Source organism: Panthera onca, chromosome D2 (genome assembly GCF_046562875.1).
Source record: "Panthera onca isolate mPanOnc1 chromosome D2, mPanOnc1 haplotype 2, whole genome shotgun sequence".
Lineage (NCBI taxonomy): Eukaryota > Metazoa > Chordata > Mammalia > Carnivora > Felidae > Panthera > Panthera onca.
Window position 1 is genome coordinate 37,336,153 of NC_138349.1, and position 20,581 is coordinate 37,356,733.

The 20,581-nt window shown below is 34.1% G+C and overlaps 1 protein-coding gene across 5 annotated transcripts in view; it reads right to left on the reverse strand.

Moving 5' to 3' along the window:
* Window positions 1-20,581, reverse strand: part of KIF20B (kinesin family member 20B) — a 73,014-nt gene that overhangs the window by 38,793 nt on the left and 13,640 nt on the right. For 3 of the 5 annotated variants that reach the window (XM_078434571.2, XM_078434572.2, XM_078434573.2), the window contains exons 10-21: window positions 19,832-19,943; window positions 18,918-18,989; window positions 18,675-18,821; window positions 17,827-17,989; window positions 17,083-17,373; window positions 13,581-13,720; window positions 12,467-12,605; window positions 11,354-11,582; window positions 10,373-10,425; window positions 8,889-9,008; window positions 4,833-4,986; window positions 93-1,332 (exon numbers count right to left, since the gene is read on the reverse strand). In XM_078434571.2, coding sequence (XP_078290697.2) covers window positions 93-1,332; window positions 4,833-4,986; window positions 8,889-9,008; window positions 10,373-10,425; window positions 11,354-11,582; window positions 12,467-12,605; window positions 13,581-13,720; window positions 17,083-17,373; window positions 17,827-17,989; window positions 18,675-18,821; window positions 18,918-18,989; window positions 19,832-19,943 — 2,860 coding nt within the window. The remainder of the gene's footprint in view (window positions 1-92; window positions 1,333-4,832; window positions 4,987-8,888; window positions 9,009-10,372; window positions 10,426-11,353; window positions 11,583-12,466; window positions 12,606-13,580; window positions 13,721-17,082; window positions 17,374-17,826; window positions 17,990-18,674; window positions 18,822-18,917; window positions 18,990-19,831; window positions 19,944-20,581) is intronic. The other 2 variants (XM_078434574.2, XM_078434575.2) reach the window with 2 other exon arrangements.

The following is a 20,581-nucleotide window of genomic DNA, read 5'->3' on the forward strand; positions in this document are numbered from 1 at the left end:
TTATGCCCATCTATTATTTAAAAGCTACATAGGAAAACCAATAAAATAAATGCTTTGCACATTTTTAAATATTTCAATAACATTTATCTTACTTTTCTGCTTTTTGCCGGTTGGTTTCATTTTCTTCTTCCTTTAACTGAAGTGAATGCTTTGCCTCTTGCAAATTATTTGTTAATTGTGCGATTTCTTCTTTCAACTTGATTTCCTTTTCACTTAAATCTTTGGTGTTTTTAATAGAATCCTGAAGATTTGCTTGAAATTCCTTCAGACTTCTCTCTAGCTTTGAGATGATAGATTCCTTTTCCAATATTTCTTGTTCTAACTTGGCTGAACGACTACATTCATCTTTTTGAGTTTCTAAGATTGCTTTAAGTTCCTTTATTTTCATCTCATAGCAAGTAACATCTTGTGTAAGTTCTGAAAGTGCTCTCTTCCCTTCAACTACATGCTGTACTTGAACATCAAGAGAAATGTTTTTTTCTTGCAATTCTTGTTTCAGCTGTTGTATAAGATTTTCTTTTTCTTTCAGTAGGTCACCTTGATTTTTATTCTCCCTCTCCTCTGTTTTTAGCCTATTGTTTTCATCCATACAGCCTCTTAACTCTGCCTGTAATTTTTCTATTTGTTGTTCCAATTCCTGGATCTGATGACTTTTTTTGGAAGAGGCTTTTACAATCTCCTTACACTCTTCCCAAATGGCCTCAATACTAGAGTGGAAAGAACTTTCCCTACCGAGTTCTTGAATATGATATTCGTTAACCTGCTTACTTACCAAATCATCATTATCTAAAAGGTGTAACTGTGTATTCTGTAAATTATCTTCTTGAAAGCCACTTGACAGATCCCGGAGATTGAGTAAATCTATGTTTGCGATCTGAGAAACTGAATCAAGCATTCGTAGTTCATCTATTTTTGCTTGCATTGCTTTTATTTGTGAAACATTAGTTGTGATATTTTTTCTAGCGGTTTCTATTTCCTTTGACAATTTCTCAATCTTTTCTGCCTGTTCTTGATTTATACCTCTCTGCACATGTAATTCAGAAATTGCATTATCATAATTTGACTGAATTTGTTGGACCTCAATATTTAAAGTCAAACTCTTCTTTTCAGAAGAAGAAAGTTCCTGCTGCAAACTAATGATCTTTTTGTTTAATTCTGCTTTTTCTTCCTTTTCATTTTTAAGTTCATTCTCAGCCATGAGTAGACATGTTTTCAGTTCTTCATTATTTTCTTGTAAAATTCTAATGCCTTCCTCATCTTCTGAAATGCTCTTCTGCACTTCTTCTCTTTTCTTTTCATCTTCAGTAATAGTTGGAGTTACGTGGATAGGTCCTTTAAAAATAAGAAAACTGTTATTAATCTGGCAAACCTTAATAAAACCAGAAAATTACCCTATAGGCCAATATTAAAACATACAAAAAATATGAAAGCAAACTTTTAATGAGAAACAGAAACAGGGCATTGAGTGAAAAAGAAAAAACAGGTTGCAAAGCATACACCCACATAAGCCCATTGATGTAAAAATTATAGTTCCTTAAATTAATGCAGAAAGAGTTAGCAAAGGAAGCATGCCGAAATAGATGGTAGCTACCTGAGTAGGATTACCAGTTATTTCTCTTCTTTTTATAACTTTCAATATTATCTAAATTTTCTACTACAAGTCTTTGTTATCATTATAACATGGGACAGAGGGAAGGAAATCACATAATGAGACACTTAAGGTGGACATCCCAAACCTTAAAGAACAATTTTAAAGTACAATTGTATTACAGATCTACTGAATTAATGACTTGAAAACTGAGTACCTTATTTTAATAGCTAAAATTAGGGGGGAAATCGTTGAAATTCTGAGAACTCTGATATTGCCTTACCCTTCTTCACTAGCTGTATAACTGTCAATAAACTCCCCAACCCTAAGACCACTTCCTCAAATGTAAAGCAGAAATAATAACATCACCTATCTCAGTTTCCACAGTATGGATACAAAAACAAGCCTTATCAGTAGATTTCTATTTTTCAAATATGATCCGTATTCATTTCCTTCACCTAATTGTCTAAATGCTCTTGGGTAACTGTGCAATCTCATTTTGGAATCCCAAGATCTTTCTTTAATACAGACTAATTTTAAAAGCACACTGAATAAGGTTTTATTATCTGTAATTCATTGTGTCCTCTGCCTCATAGAGAGGGTGGGGAAAACATGGCATTACCCTTGCTGTATAGCCTCACTATCTTAAAAGCTGCTTAGTTTATTTTTGAAGCTTTTCTTATGTTTGTAGTTACATTTTCCCAATTTACTGCCTCAAGAGTCTTAATTTATTCTAAGGATTCCAGCTACTCTGGAATCTTAAAGATTTACCCTATTTTTACAACAAACTAGCCCACTTCCTCTTACGGATTTTTTTTTTTTAAATAATCTTCAACCAATATATTATTCTTCCATCTGAGTGTCTCCTAACCTTTTACAAAGTTGGGGCAAGTCGTCCCAAAGTGGAATGATCCAGTCTCCACTGGTTCAGATTTCTGTTTTACTTCCCATTTCATGTAATTCTCTACTTGTCATGCTATATTTATACCTATGACTTCATCAGTGGAAATGACTAATGAAAAAAACTAAATGAGGATGATAAGAGTCCTGGACTTTTTTTTTCATAACTTAGAAATGTTTTTTTAAAAAAAGAATCCTCTTGCCCTTTAAAATGACAAGTTATAAAATTGTCTGAACCCTTCATGAGGAGAGATGGGATCTAAGCAAGTTTAAAATGAGAATAATCAGAAATTCAGAACTCACAAATAGATCCTATCTATCCTAAGTTGAGAAATTTGAGTCACGCATACCATATGGATATAGTCCCTAAACCCTCAAGTGAATACAGAAAGCTCAATAAAACTTTTGTGATCAAATAATGTTGTTCTTTTAATTTTACTGTATTTCAAGACTGGGATAATTACATAACATAAGGTAAATCAAACGAATTTGTTTTGTACCTGATTTTTTTTTCAGATACTCATACTGTTCTTCCAGAAAATTTTAAATGTTTTCTATCAAAAGATTTATACAACATATTCAGAACAGCCTTGTCAGGTAGAAATTAAAGTATTAGTCAAGCAACAGAGATGGGAAAAACTCTTCAGTATCTATTGTTAACTTATAAAAACTACACATAAACAATAAGAATGCAGTTAACACTTTAATTCAGTATTTACACTATACTCAACTTATACGTATGCTGCTTACTGTATTTTGTTATAACAGGTACAGTTTTGATTGAACAATCGCAAGTAAGCAGACTGTATCATGTCTCTAGTTTGCCTCCTTTATTGCTACCTGAAGGCTTGTTTCTTAGACTGTTTACATGGTTACCAGCTTTCCCAAAGTACAGATACAGTGACCTCAGACAAGCAAATTCACTTTCACAGGAAAATTGCTTTGCATTCCTTTTTAAGAAGAGAAAACATGCATCTATGAAACACTATCAACCCCCTGATCCTATCCTAGTGGTTACAGGACTCACATATTTTATTCCAGAGATTTTAGTAGAAGTTAAAGGGGAAAGATGGTGGTTATAACTATGATTTTCATAGGGTACCTTACTTATATATTCCTTGTAGTCTCTAATAACATAAAAAAATTGAGAAATGGCCAAGTGGTTGTGAATTTAAGGAGAAAAAAATATTTTGTCGTATTACATAAACTTACTTAAATCTACCCATATCAAATTATTTATGCCTAACAACTACAGTTCTTAAATACTCTTCATGAAAAGGTTACCTTTAGGATTAGTCCCACTGTGTGTATTACTTGCTCCTGGCCACTTCCACTTCCTAGTGACCTACTGATCCTACGTTCTCAGCTACTCTATGGCACAGACCAAAGCAAAAAGAGGGAGAGGAACAGTGTGCTATGGAAAATCATAGCAAAGGCACCCCTCCTTCAATGCATAACAGAAGGCATATGTTTATTATGTCTTGATCTATTAGCTCACATGAGCACCACACATCCTATAAACCATATATCTAATGCTATATTATCCTCTAAGGCATTTACTTTTGTAAACATTCATTTCACTGAGGTTCTATAAGGTTTATCATGTTGGTATACTACCCACTGCCTTCATCTCTGAAAACCTCAGGAGGCAGGTAGTACTTATTTTATTTTGCTAATGACAAAAGTAAGACTTAACTTACCCCTTTTCTCAAGGTGAAGCAGCTAGGCAGGTTGCTAAAGCTAAACTTTATAAACCTTTCGTAGAAAGCCCTTACGCCCTGTATCATACTACAAAAGTTTTCTAAAAAAATAATGATTTTCTTAGAGAGAACATAAAAGTTGATATATTCTTCCACATAAACAGAGACATACGTTATACAGTAAGCATGCACCCACTTTTTAGTAATTCTACAGTAAATGCAATAACTCAAGCACATTTGTCTTTGGTACTGTTCAGCTTGAAGTCTTACTGTCAAATGTCCTTTTATAGAAGTAATAAAGAATGCAAAGGGAGAAAACAGTGTGGAGAGATTTGGGCATGAAAAGATACTGTAATTATTTATTAAAGAAAACTACCATTAAGCACAGAAGTAAAAAGAATCATAGGCATGCAAAAGAGTGATAAAAATACAGTATCTAAAATTATTTTATTAAAATAAAAGACAGCTGTAAATACACACACCCATCCTCCAGGCAGTTTATAATGTTAGCATTAAAATCAGTGACATTTACATTTCCTCAGGTTTTTTCCTTAGATAAGTAAATTTCTTATTTGCAACTCTGTCCATTACTGGTTTAGGAATTAACTTTCTGAAAGTCCTCCTGCTGACAAATAAAGTAGTACCTTTCTTTGCTGGCGGTTCTTCTGGTTGAAGTTCATTTTCATTTTGTCTTTTTCTTCCCAAATGGGTTTTGGTTTTGTCATCCTCAAGCACCTGAACTGTTTCATTATAAGCCAATGTATTGCTTGTTATTAAAGAAGAGGTACCAGCCTGGTCCTAAAATAAAATAATTAAGATTAGTTCACATACAGAAAGCTACAATACATGTAAAAGCTATATAAATGTTTCAGTGGTGTATCATAAAAATTTTATTTTCAAATCAGTAGAAACATTTTCTAATTTATTTCTTAAATCTCACCCTAAAATAACTGACGGCTCTGGCAAATGAGTAATATTAACTAACTTGTACACTCTCTAAGGAAAACAAAAATATTTATCTTAAAGTCAGTTAAGCATGTAGTTTCACCCTGATACCGAAAATCACATTCATCATTAGTGGGTTTAGACCTGCATGGGGATAACTGGAGAACCCTAAAACACTTACCTTTAAGTCACATTCCAAATGTGCTTTGAAAAGAAAAATACAAAAATACTACCACAAAACTGTTTCTTACAGATGGCTAAACTTAAAATCTTGAGGTCCCCCTCTAGAAACTCTGCAAGTTTTGTTTTGTAATCAAAGCCTCTCAGAGATAAGCAGCACCTATCTTTAACAACTCCCAGAAAAATAGTTTAGGCCTTAGCTTCTAAGCCTATGTATATTTAAAGATATACAGTCCACATACAGCTTTAAAACTGAACCCCCAGTTTATCTAAACAATAAAAATCACTTAGATTTTTATTTTTTAACACAAATACTATGCCTCCCTAAAAGGTTAGCAGAAAACAAAGATAGAATATACTGTTCTCCAGAAAGAGGAAGGATGAAACTCAGTAGTTAGGTCTATAAAGTAATCAAAAGTATGGTAAAGGCAGGGACTTTTTTTTTTTTTTTTTTAATGCAAAGATTACTTAAATCCCTACATGCTGGTAGCAATCCATGTTGGGGGAAAAAAAAGTGTATGAAAAAAACAAAATGCCATTTTATACCATAAAATAAAACATTTTATTCAGAAGATATAAATGAGATGCCTTTTTTAAATTACAAAGTAATGAGGTTTTTTTTTAAGAAGTTTTTTTTAGCTATCCCTAAACAGAGGAGGATGTCATGACGAAAAACCTCCACGCGTTTTCACAATTAGTCCCCTGGTGTCACTGAGAAATAACAAAATCCTGGAATAGACAGATCACACGGCTGACAGAGCCTGAGAGTTTTCATTCAAACACTCCATAACAGGATCAAGTTGGCTCCTTCCTCACTCTTAGACCTATCAAAATGATATGATCATTTTTTTCCTCCTTCAAAGGATACAACTTCACCAAAAAAAAAAAAAAAAAAAAAAAAATTTATCCTCCACAACTCATTTACTGAAAAGAGTCTTTTCTGCCCCTAGAGTATGCTTTTGGATGGAAGGATGATCAAGAACCGACATTCAAGACAAACTTTTTTATCTTTCAGAAGAGTCTGCTTTCAAGACAAGCTTTGGAAGTGACCCTAGATTAACAGTTTAACAGCACATCCAGGCTAAGTCCCAAATTACTCTGCATTTGTTTACATATTTATGTGAACAATACTGCACACGGTTTTAACTTGGTTGACAACACAATCTAGAACCCATCTAAAAAGTTTATTTACAGGCAAGGACTATTAAATTAGGAATATGGCTTATTTTATAGTGCTTTCTCACTATTACTTAAACATTACTGACACACTGTGGTATACAAACAAACATACTACAGAAATAAATATGATTCTACCTTAAATTTCTAATAATTCTCTTCGAAGTGGTAGTCGCCAGTGTGATCTGTCTCTGGCTTTTTTTTTCTTTTTTGTATTTTCCTTCACCAAACCAAATAAGACTTAAAATCTAAATGAAGTGATTAGAGCAAAAGCATGTGGTGACTAACCAAACAAAGGTGCTGAGAGAGTCTGGAGGCCCAGCAATTCAGTTACTGTAAAAAGTCAAGCCCCAAGTCCCAAAAGGTCTTACCTCCCCTTATTTCACAAGTCAATTTTCTCTTCTTAATCTCTATCACCACTATCCAATTACCCTTAATCAAAATTCTCATCAACCATCACCTGACTCTTCCAAGATGCTTCTCTGGTCTGTCTCCAGTCTAACTCCATCCCAATCCCATCCTACAAGTTTCCAAATACATCACTCAAAATAAAAAATCAACTTTGCTACTCCTCTCCTTAAAATTAACAACTCCTCACTGCCCATAAAATAAAATCCAAACTCTTTAGTGCAGTATTTAAGGACTTCCATCATTTTACCCCAACCCACCACTCCCAGATTCATTTCTCACCTCTCCTTGCTTTTAAACTTTCTTCTTGAATAAATGCTTGTGCTTTCCTACAGTGACTGAAAGACTTCTCACTTCAGTGACTTTGTACAGTGATTCCTAAACCTGAAAGGCCAGCCTATTTTCTTGTCTATCACAGCTACAAACTGTCCCCTCCCCCTACTTTCAACTGGCTGAATTTTAGTCACCCTTTATGGCTTAACTAAATCATTTTAACCTCCAGAAAGTATTCCCTAAACCTCTACCTAGTCTCAGCTTCTTGCATACAGTGACTACACTGCACATTTCATTGTAATTATGTTTATATGGTTTCTCTCTTACTGAGGAGTCATTAAGGGAACTAGTTTTTATTAACCTATATAAGTCTCAAAATCTAACAAGGTACCTGGCATCCAGTAGACACTCACAAGTGTTTCTTGACTAAAATAAGCCATTTTATGCTTCTTATCCTTTCTGTCCTCCTTATTACAAGGGTGTCTTTCCCAGTTCAGGTACAAAAAAAGTCAGATAGCCTGAATAATGCACCTAATAAATAACAAAAGACAGGCCTGCTACCAGAGATTAGACAGAAGGTAAGCTACTCTTCTTATATACCCATGCAGTATCAAAAGCCCAGCTAATGTTGAGATGATTCAGAGAATATTGGTGGGTAATGGACCTTGACTGTAAACATACAAAGAACAGTCAACAGTCACTTTTTACAAGACACCAACCCTGACTCATCTGGTCAGAGAAAAAGACCTACAAAAGCACCTCCAAACAAAGCAGAGAGGTTTGGCTATTAGTTTACTCAGCCTATTATGTTATGTCTATATGTTCTGACTTTTTTAATTCAAAAAATAATCTAAAGGAGTTTACAATAAAAAACATAAAACCAAAAATCATTTTTTTAAACAAAGGATTAAAAGGCATGCTGATTATCCTAAACTAACTAAATATGAAATTACCTAAATTTGTATGTATCAAACGCTTAAAGGCTTTGTATGGCACAGAATACATGATGTAATTTTTTAAAGAAAATATCCTTGCTATTATTAAGCATACGAACATTAGCAAAAATGCATATAATTAAAAAAAAAGCCTCTAACAAAAAAACCCTAATTTCAATGATTTTCATTTTTTTAAAATGTTCATTTATTCATTTTGAAGAGTATGAATGCATGTGTGGGTTCAGGGGAGAGACAGAATCCCAAGGAGGCTCCACACTGTCAGCATAGAGGTAGGCATGGGGCTCCAACTCATGAACCATGAGATTGTGACCTGAATGGAAATCAAGAGTGAGTTGCTTAACCGACTGAGCCACCCAGGCAGCCTCCACCATTGAATTTCATTTAAAGTTCTATATAGAGATACAGAAATATAGATACAGTGATGGAAATCTTTATGATCTGAAGATATCTAAGCACATGAAGTTCCTTTTGCCCCAGAGCTCCCCTTCCAAGGGGGCTATGTGTTCTTCTCTCTCATACATATAAAGTACTGCCAGCATAGTCTGTGGGATATTATGTTCAAAGAGGTCAAATGTTCTCCTGCAAGTTACTCAAAAATTCAGATTTGCACAATAGTAAACTGAATTTCAACACCCAAATAAACAATTCAACATTCTTAGTAAATTATTTTTAGCTATATGAGCTATTTTAAATTATTTTGTTTTGAACCAAAACATAGACTTTTTAATGTAATTTGTAAGGCAGACAAAGTTAAATTCTTACACTGCGTATAAACGTGTTATCCGTATGAAATTTTAGGTTTTGAAATTTATTGATTGTATCCTCTTTTTGAGCAATCATATCTCCCAACTCTTGAATTTTTTGATTCTGCATAAGTATTGTCTTTAAAAAGAAGAAAAACAGCAATGTTTAGTAAATATATTTTAGGATAGATAAAATGCAAATAGGATATAATTTTAGAATTCCTTCAAATTTAAAACGAAGTAAAAATACCAGTAGCAACACACCATGCATAGTATGACCTTATTTTTGTTTAAAAATAATATAAATTTAAATTAAAAAAAAAAAAAAAGAAAAGCAATTTAATGAATTGAGTAAGAGGAATCTGGAATCAGACCATCTGAGTCTAAACCCTAGCTTCTCCACCTTCTAGTTGTATGATCCTGGGCAAGCTATTTTATGTCTCTGTACAAATAAAAAATAACAGTATCTACATCACAAAGTTGTTCTGAGATGTAAAGCACTTAAAAGAGTACACAGTAATGTTCTATACAAATAAATACATATAAAGTAAAAGTCTAAAAAAAGATACCAACCAACTTCGTTTTCCCATTTTTATTTAGGACAAAGATTATGGGGGATTTATTTTCTATTTTACATATAACTGAATTTTTACAACTAGGATCTACTATTTTTATAACTAGAAAAAATAAAGGAAAAGATGAGGAATCATCCAAACACTAGCTGTGGTGTCTTCTGCTAAGTACATTATTTTGGTTATTTCTTCAAATACTGGATATTAGATACCAAAGATCTTATTTATGTCTAATCATATCTTAAAATATTTAGCTCTTCAGAAGGATAAATACAAATTGATATAAGACCCATGCCAGAGAAGGTCAGGAAAAATAGCAAGTTTAGAGCTCTAAGTTCACTACACGTGCATGTATGCTTGCAATTTCATATTTAGACCTATCAATGTCAAATCCATCTACAACCACTTGGAATGATTATCTGATCTAAAGATACAAGATGCCGAAGATCTTCAGAATTCAATGCTGCACACTGATCAGGCCATATCTCATATTTTACAACAGTAATTTTAGGTGAAATAAACACCATTTAAATGCATCCAACTAACACTATGCACCCACCGAAAGAATAACACATATCTTTATGTGCTGATGTACAATTACATCAGCATGATCTCCAAGACACCTTTTGATGGAAGAAAACAAGACACAAAACTAATTAATCCCATTTGTGTAAACTTTTCAAAAGATGTATGTATGTGTTTTCTATATATAAATAAATATCTTCTGGAAAGACTGAAGAAACTTTCTAGTTGCTATCACTAAGAAAAGGCCTGAGAGTGAAAGCACTTATAATTTTCAATTTTTTTAATCACATTCATTTATTATTTTTTAACTATCTTTAAAATAAATGTACCTTGTCATAATTCACGCTCCTTCAATTGCTTAATTATTAAGTTCCTTATCAAGACAAAATAAAACTTGAAGTATTACCTTATCAGATTTCTCAAGCTCTTGAACCAATGAATTTATGTTAATTTCTGATTCTGAAAAAATAAGAATATTGAAAACAAATATATAAGCATCTAAAAAATATATTACTGTATAATCATTGACACATAAGCTTCTATAGTTGACCTAACACTAGTGTTACAGTCAGGAAAAATGATTTTCACAGCCACTAGAAGCACCCAGGACTCAGTTACTAATTCTACCACCAGAGGGCAAGGTTTCTGTAAAAGCCACTTTCAAAATCCAATCCAAGGAAAAAATGAATGACCTATGTTAAATAGTGAAAAATTTCTGGTGTAATTTCAGAGATGAAAGGAAAATAGAAGCTTTTCTATTTTCATAATGTAATGTATGAAATACATTCATAATGTAAAGGCACCACTTACATGATATTTTCTACCCATCTTGTTTCACACAGAAAAGGGCAGAACATGTCCTCCAACACTTTTAAAAACCAGGTATGACAAGACATTGAGAGTGTTTGTGTGTGTGTGTGTGTGTGCGCGCACGTGTGTCTGAGCTGGAATGGAGCACCAATGAAACAAACTTAAAATCACTCCATAGGAGTTACTCCATCCCAAACGTACAAGCCCAGAGCAGAATCTACCACACTATGACAGAACATAAAAAATACAGAACAAAATTCACAGCTTTACAATTTCCTAAGATTTCTTAATTTGCTGATAAACTAATGCTTCATTTGGTGTTTGTTGTTCTTGTTGGTTTTGAGGGGTCCACTTTCTACTTTCTATTAATATTAGCCTAAAAGTAAATGAAGGCAAAAAAAATTTTTAATAGTAAATTAGTACAAAGCCATTAAAATGTTAAAATATTAAATGTTGCCTAGATCAAAGAATTTTCTAGTCAGTACAGTAAATATGTAAATAAGCATCTGTTTTACTCACCGACTATGTTTTTTATGCATTTGTAACATCTAAATATGGATAAAATACATCTACTTACCATTTTCTTTCTTTTTTAACTCTTCCTGGATTTTGATTAATTCTTCTTTGGTTTTAGCTAATTCAGCTTTAACTTGATTAAACTTTATTTCTAAACAAGCAATAGCTTCCTGGGGGTCAGCAAGAGATGCAATATATAAGTGAGCAATTTCAGCCTGTTTCTTAATATCAGTGACATCATCTTGAAGGGAATCAATAATATCTTCAATTCCTACATAATTATGTGCTTCCTAAAAACAGCAAAAACCACATGCCTAATGTTAACAGTGGCTTTCACTCTTGCAATGTGGCACTATCTAATTTCGACAGTTTTAAGAACACATAGCAAAAAAATTCACAATTTAGACTTTTTTTCAATAAATTGTATCAAAGTATCTCTAATTATTAAAAAGCTGTGTTCCATTACTCATGACTTTTTATGGAACATGAGACACAGTTTCCCATAAAAAAAATGTCATAAGTTGTGAGAAATCCTTCTAGAACAATTATGACTGTTAGTTCAGGTATACTTTGTTATATAATGTCTCATAAGGGCTCTGGTGGGACAGCTAAGGAAACAGACCTCCATCATCACAACTCAGACCAAGAGCCAAACCATGTCTAGGATACATAAACATGATCTGACAGCAAGAGCCAGGACATCACCATCCCAGGCCCCTAAACTGAGTTATTAAAAAAAAAAAAAAAAACAAAATCAAACAACCCCCAAAAGACATCAATTTCAGTGGAAGCAGAAGAAGGGTATGTTTCCTCAAGGGCAGGGAATGGTCAATCAGCCAACAAGAGCAATCCTGTTTACATATAAATGATTTTGCTTTAATCAGAGCAAAATTGTTTAAAATGGACACAAATGAGGCTAAAAGGAATCTACCTACAATCAATACATCTAAAAAGCAACACAAAAGGAGATATAAACATGACACATAATTTCTCTCTAGTCTAATAGCTATATTTAACTAATTGTGCTTACATTACTAACAAAGCATGCTTAATTATAATAAAGCTACACAGAAAGTATTTTAATTCTAAAGTATATTAGTGTTTCTCATCACTGATGTGGTACTCTACACACAGATCAAACACCTCACTGGACTTCATATTTCAGTTAACATACTTTGTTTTCAACTTTCATGACACAATCTTCATTCTCTGGTTCTTCTTGAGTGTCACATTTACCAACCAAATCCTTGAAGATAGCCAAACGACATTCAGCATTTTCCTCAAGTATCTCTCGTTCCTGAAGGAGAGTTTCCCTTCATAACACAAATTAATCCCATTAGGAAACATAAAAGCACAACTTTGTGTTTTTGTTTTGAATTTGTAAGATTAAGGATACATGCACCCCTATGTTTACTGCAGCATTATTTATAATAGCCAAACTATGGAAGTAGCCCAAGTGTCCACTGATAGATAAATGGATAAAGATGTGGTGTACACACACACACACACACACACACACACACACACATATATAAACAATGGAATATTATTCAGCCATAAAAAGAATGAAATCTTGCCATATACAACAACACAAATGGAGCTAAAGGGTATAATGCTAAGCTAAATAAGTCAGAGAAACACAAATACCACATGATCTTACTCACATGTGGAATTTAAGAAATAAACAAACGAGCAAAGGAAAAAGAAAAAAGAGAGACAAACCAAGAAACAAATTCTTAACTATACAGAACTGATGGTTACCAGAGGGGAGGTGGAAGGGGGCATGGGTCAAATAGATGATGGGGATTAATAAGTACATTTATCAGGGCACCTGGGTGGCTCAGTCGGTTAAGCATCCGACTTCAGCTCAGGTCATGATCTCGCAGTCTGTGAGTTCAAGCCCTGCATCGGGTTCTGTGCTGACAGCTCAGAGCCTGGAGCCTGCTTTAGATTCTGTGTCTCCCTCTCTCTCTCTGCCCCTCCCTCGCTCTCTCTCTCTCTCTCTCAAAAATAAACAATAAAAAAAAGTTAAAAAAAATAAGTACACTTATCATGATAAAAAAGTAAATAAGAACTAAATTTCTAAGATTAAATTTATTATAAATTAAAAGCAGAATTTAAATCATTCACGTACAATTCAGAACCACTGTCAAGATTAGCAACAGCTACGCTCAAGGCTGAAAGAAGAGGTCAGAATTCAGAAGCCACTTAATATAAAAAAAGTAAATAAAAAACTCTGTACAAATAAAATTCTCAATTTTTACTAGGACATGAAAGAAGTAACTTACTTAAAATCAGCTTCCCGCTGAGCTAAATACTGAGTAAACTCCTGTGTAACTTCATCACGAATTTTAAATTCCAATGTTAACTTTTCCTTTCTTTCAGTTATCAGTTTTTTTTTCAAGTCTTCTATTAAATCCAACAGTTTCTAAAACATAAACATTAAAATCCTAAGAACAAATATATCCCAAGGGAAATATTACTGTCCGAGTATTCAAAAATAACTCTTTAGTTGACTATAATTATGCATCCTTTTAATAATGATAATATTCTCACTGAAAATCACATATGTGCAGAGACTCAGTAATCTGAAAAGCCTCTCTACATTTTAAAAATACACTTACAGTAACTCAGATGTCTCACTGTATGGCTACACTAAGAAAAAAAAGGACAAAAAAATCTGAAGATCCATTATCCACCAGGAACTACTCTGGGGAGTTCATATTCGATGGCTTTCAACCCACATAACCTTCTGCGAGCGTGGTAGCAGCAGCCACACTTTGTAGGTGGGGAAAGTAAGGACCAGGTTTGTGGAAAGTGGTAAAGGCTGGATTTTAACTTAGTCAAGATCTAAAGCCTAAGTGTTACACAGAGTAGTTACTGAGAATCCCAAACACATTCCAAAATGGAAAAAAGAGATGTTACATAAACTTATTTGGTGAGCAACAACTCCAAAACCCTGGAAAAAGCATAAATATGTAATATGGACAATGAATAAATAAGGCAATTAACACTTGACATGGCCAGTATAGATCTGTAATAAAATATTATAGCGTAACAGCCTGATAGTCTTTTAAGATTTCTACTTAAACTTTCTCAACAACAAATTACCCAATAAACTCTCTCAAAACTACAGATCTTTCAATGTCTCAATTTGATATTGAAAACATTTCCATAAATATCCTAACCTTGAAATCCTGGTTCTAAGAACCTACACCGAAGAAATATTTCTATACCAGGACCCAGTGTTCTGGCTGTGAAAATGGTTATCAGTGTTGTTGTTTTATGATAGTGATTGTACTTAAAGGAAAAGTGAAACCCAACTCAACAGTCAAACAAAAGAGATTGGTTCAATTATGGTACAATCATACAGCAACCAACTGTAATGAACAATGACATATTAATGCATACTTTGTACCATTTTTTTTTTTAAGTGAAAAAAGTCAGGATACAAAAGAATAATGGATAGGGGCGTCTGGGTGGCTCAGTCAGTTAAGTGTCCGATTTTGGCTCAGGTCACAATCTCACTGTTCATGAGTTCAAGCCTGACATCGGGTTCTCTGCTGTCAGCACAGAGCCCACTTTAGATTCCCTGTCCCCCTCTCTCTGCCCCTCTCCTGCTCACAATTTCCCTCTCTCTCTCTCTCTCTCAAAATAATAAACAATTAAAAAACAAAAGGGTAATGTATAGTAAAAATCCATTAACATGAGTGGTATATAGAGAGATCTTTATATTTAGTTTCCTTTTCTTTTTCCAGATTCCATCATGATTAAATAATACTTTTACAATTTCAAATGACTACATTTTCCCACTGTTAATTTTTTTTTTAATGTTCATTTATTTATTTTGAGAGAGAGAGATCTCATGAACCAGTAGATCATGACCTGAGCCAAAATCAAGAGTCAGACGTGGGGCACCTGGGTGGCTCAGTGGGTTCAGTGTCCGACTTCGGCCTAGGTCATGATCTCACCATTCCAGAGTTCGAGCCCTGCATTGGGCTCTGTACTGACAGCTCAGAGCCTGAAGCCTGTATCAGATTCTGTGTCTCCCTCTCTCTGCCCCACCCCTACTCCCTGTCTGTCTCTGTCTCTCTCAAAAATAAATAAACATTAAAAAATAAAGGAGCATCCTCGGTTAAGTGTCTGACTTCAGCTCAGGTCATAATCTCACGCCTTGTGAGTCTGAGCCCCGCGTGGGACACTATGGTGACAGCTCAAAGCCTGGAGCCTGCTTCTCTCTGCATCTCCCCCACTCGTCTCTCTCGCTCTCTCTCAGAAATAAACATTTAAAAACTATTATTAAAAAATACCACTGTTCATTTTTATGCATTTGCCATACATGTAAGACAACCAACCATCCTGTTTTTGAAGAAATAGAGTAACTGGTACTAGGTAGACACTTTGGGTGCTTTTACCTGACTGCAAAGTAAGTTTGGTGGATTATGCTAAAATCACTGAGTGAAAGGATACTAAGGAAGAAGATACTCACATGGTCTCAAACTATCATCCCGCAGATGATACTTCTAAAATATAAAGAGATCTGAAACACAATACCTTAACCAAATGAGCAAAACTTAGCATCACCAAGAATGGGGGATTCAGACATCATGGGTCTCCTGATAGGATGCAATGGAAAATTTACAACTTGACCTAAATAATAGGATGTGTATAGCGTAAAACCTGAATCATGAGGAAACAATCAAAGAAACTGAGATTGAAGGTGCTGTACAAGACAACTAGCCTCAACTTCTAAAGAATATCACTGTTAGATTACAAATAACTAAAAGAAACATACCAATCAAAAACAATGGTTAACTTTAGTTGAAGCTCAAAAACATAATGGCTGGGCACCTGGGTGGTTCAGTCAGTTAAGTGTCAACACTTAATTTTAGCTCAGGTGATGATCTCACGGTTCATGAGGTCGAGCCCCACATCATGCTCTGCACTGACAGCCCAGAGCCTGCTTGGGATTCTCTCTCTTCCTCTCTCTCTGCCCCTCCACTGCTCATGCACACAAGTATGGGTGCCTACGTGCACTCTCGCTCTCTCAAAATAAAATAATTAAAAAAAAATGACTATACAGGACATACTGGGACCACTGAATAAATCTCAATATGGACAATATAATAGATTATATTATTATATCAATGTTAAATTGCCTAGGTATGAAAATGGTGTTGTGATCATAAGGAATATGTCTACATTGTTAGGAAACACATGCTGAAGTAGTTAGTTGTAAGGTGCCATTATGTCTACATCTTGTTTTCAAATGGTACTGGCAAAAAAAATGTGCATTCACATACACACAGAGAATTAAACATGGTAAAGTGTTAACAACTAGCAAATTCAGGTGAAGCATAAATGGGTTTTAATTGTACTAGTCCTACTGTAGGTTAAATTTTTTCAAGACATAAAGTTGAGGGGCGCCTGGGTGGCTCAGTCGGTTAAGCGTCCAACTTCGGCTCAGGTCATGATTTCATGGTTCAGGAGTTCAAGCCCCGCATCGGGCTCTGTGCTGACAGCTCAGAGCCTGGAGCCTGCTTCAGATTCTGAGTCTCCCTCTCCCTCTGTCCCTCCCCTGCCCCCGCTCTGCCTCTCAAAAATAAATAAATGTTTAAAAAATGGAAATATTAAATATATACACATATATATACATATAAAGCTGAGATACATAACAAACTTAGCATGTTGCTGAAAAAAACTGGAAGAGAGGGAGTTGTAGGTATTGTTAACCCTAACTTTCATAATAATAATAAGCCAAGCTTAGAAATACGAGTTCTTAATACATACCCTCTTCTCCTCATGGCTACTGAAAGCCTTATCTTCCTCCAAAGTCTTATCTAGATCTTCATCAGTACGTTCACTTTCCACACTTTGGTTTTCTTCACCTTTTTCTGGATCCTCAATTAAATCTTCATCTTCCACCAGGTCTTCTAGACTACTTTCCCATGAAATCGTGGACCTTTTTACATTTAGTATTTTATTAACTGAATTATTAATGTCTAGGCATACATCTTGAGAAGATTTGACAGGTCCAAATGGTTTCTCTTGAGAAGAATTTAAAGCGTCTGGAACACAAACCTGTAAAAATATCCAATGTGACTTTTAAAACAGAAAAGGAAAAACTGTCAACTAAAAAAGAAATCCATAAATTTGAGTCAAATAATAATTCTAGTGTTTAAAAAAGACCTATCTATGCAAACAAACATACAAGGACTCCTAGCAGAAGGGCTTCCTGATTAGCCATGAAGTGAACCAGATGGATGGCAGAGCAGATGGACAATTCACAATACTCGTAATTTATAATGAGTGTGTATTATGAACTCTTATTACTAAGGTTATCCTAATACTAGCAAGGGAAACTTTCAATCTTTTTAATGCCCTTTTACTTGATCAAATATTCACATTTCGAATTTTCAATTATTTCCCAGGTTTTCAGTTATAAGCACAAAATGGGTTAGTTACACCAAGAAAAAATGGTTCATATTCTGGTAAGAAACTTAATAAATCCTGCAGAAATTTGAATATATTTACTTTTTGTGCAATGGCTGAGAATTTCAACACATTGAGGGTTTCATCATAGGCAAAATAACACTGGCTGATGTTGACAATCATGCATATTTTCCCTTTACCATTAAAAAAACTTTGAAAATAGTGAGTCAGTTTACTTTCCCGGAAAGGCACATGCTGTTGAAACCTATGGAAAAAATTTTCAAAAAACCGTAAGTTAAAACAAATCTCATAAAGTCAGAATGCTGATAAAATTTACAAAGAAATAATTAATCTAGCTATCACGGACTTAAACTCTAGGTTAGTGATTAGTTCTGCCCATAAAAGTCATTTTCTGTTTATTTATGTTCTTTTCTTTAAATACTACTACTAATACGAAAACTAACAATAACTCAGTATGCAAAATGTTAAGAAAATCACATTGAACTGAGTTGTATTTTCTAGGGTAAAACAATTATACAAGATATGCCATGAAACACATTAACTAAAAATGAAGGCTAATTACAATTTACTAAGCCTAAAGTGTAATTAATGCAGAAATCTATCACATCTAGAACACAAGGCATTAGTAAGAATAAAGTGGTTTTAGATGCTAAACCAGGATCGTAAGAAGATTATCTAAAGTGCCTGTCGACATATATTTGCTATGGAAAATACTGTTTACTTGATGAGTCACTGGCATCAACTAACAATATTTTTTACTTCAATTTTTTAAATCCAAGAACTCTAAGTATTTCAATTGTAATCCATATATAGTCATCACATAGGAAGCAGGTTAAAAACAAAAAAGAACTTTCTAAAACTGGAGTTGAAAGTTTAAATATTGGGATTCTCTCACTTAATATGCTAATAGCACTTTCAGCAACACTTACTTTGACTTTTCACTGTTTTTCAAAACATTGATACACTTTCCCAGAGTCAATAAAGAAGTATTGATGTTCCCAGTCTCTCTTAACCTTTCCCCTTCATTCTGTGTCTTCACGCTTCTTTCTGAACCAGCAAGATCACATAAACACAATCTGAATTAACCAAAAAAAAAAAAAAAAAAAACTATGAAAAGTTCTTCAAAATGAAACAACTCAAAATAATTAAGAGTTAAAGAATGCTCAACTTACTCACTGACTCGCATTACACGAGGCATTTCAGAATCTTCAATCTGTAATATTCTAATAGTGAATATGCTGTGACTAAAAGAAATACACAAAAATCAAATGTTATCTTTCATTTTTAATTTCTGCATTCCATCTGGTGAAACCAGCATCCAAATCGACATCTATTTACACCCTAATACCAGCCATACCTCCAGCACTGCATTTTCCAACTAGTTGCCAGGTATTCCAATCCAATGTTCCATTGTCACCTAAATACCTAACTGCCTAAAATCATTTATCTTATCTTTCGTTTAGCCCCAAATTCCCTGAACCCTCTCCTTCTCTTAACATTCCACTTCTATTAGTGGAATCATTTACAATAAATTTTCAATTTACTTGCAAAGATCATATTATTAGTTAAAGTGGTATACAGATTGCTAATCTTCTACCTAAAGCAAAGCATACATTTGGCCCAAATACAGGCTTACCTGGATCATATACTATCTTCATGCCATACTAAGTATGGGAGACAGGGCTCTTTCCCCCTTAAGAAGACAACCTGTTTTAAATATCTCACTGTTTAAACTTATTTCCTTTTGTCTCTCAAGTCCCAATTCCTTCCCTCAAAAACATCATTCCTTAACCTTGAGATGTATATTGTAGGCAACTCTTAAAAGAGAGCTTAGATATTCACATAAAGAGTAAAAATACCTAAGCGACTTTATGTAAATTAGCAAATTTTATGTTACACCAAGAAATAGTCCAGATAATCTTCTGTGCTTTAGTGCTCCTCAGTTAACAGAATACTTTTTATGCCTATGAATTCATCTAACATATCAGAGAGACTACTGCCCAGTTCAATCTTAAATTAGTTGTATTTACAATAGCACAGAATACCCTGGGTACTTCAAGCTCACACCACAGTGTTTCTTCTTTACCTTCTACTAGAAGCATTGTTCAGCTTTGTGAAGGCAACACTCTGGTGCTTTATTCCTAGTTTCAAAAGTCTATATGCTTCTTTGGAATCAGATACTTGAATCCATTGTAGATCTTTAAAAAATAAAGAGGACACATCAATTTATAAAAACATAGCATTTGTTGTACAATGTAATCTCTTTAGAGATTTGTAACCTCTTTTCCCAAAGACATACAATGAAGTTTTTTTTTAAGTTTTTTAAAAGTTTATTTATTTTGAGAGAGAGAGAGAGTATGAGTGGAGGAGGGGCAGAGAGAGGAAGAGAGAGAATCCCAAGCAGGCTGCACATCATTAGCACAGGGCCCAACACGGGGCTTGATCTCATGAAGCGTGAGACCATGACCTGAGGTGAAATCAAGAGTCGGATGCTTAACTGACTGAGCCACCCAGGTGCCCCTATGATGAAATCTTTTAATAACACCCCTTATGTGGAATCCACTCAGCTATTCCATATTCCACTAGAAAAGTGAAATATAAGAGGAGGCGTTACAATTACTTTCTAATATTTAAGTTACACAAACACAGACAAAAGTTTTTCAAAAGTAGGTCAAAGGGAAAATTAAAAATAGAGGAGATTCCTTAGAATTAAACATCCAGAAAAAAAAAAAAAAAAGACAAAAGACAAAGCACACTACGGATTAACCCTACAAAATTACCTAGATGTGAAACACTGCAGGTTGCAATTCATTAGTGAATCATCAAGTCAAATTTA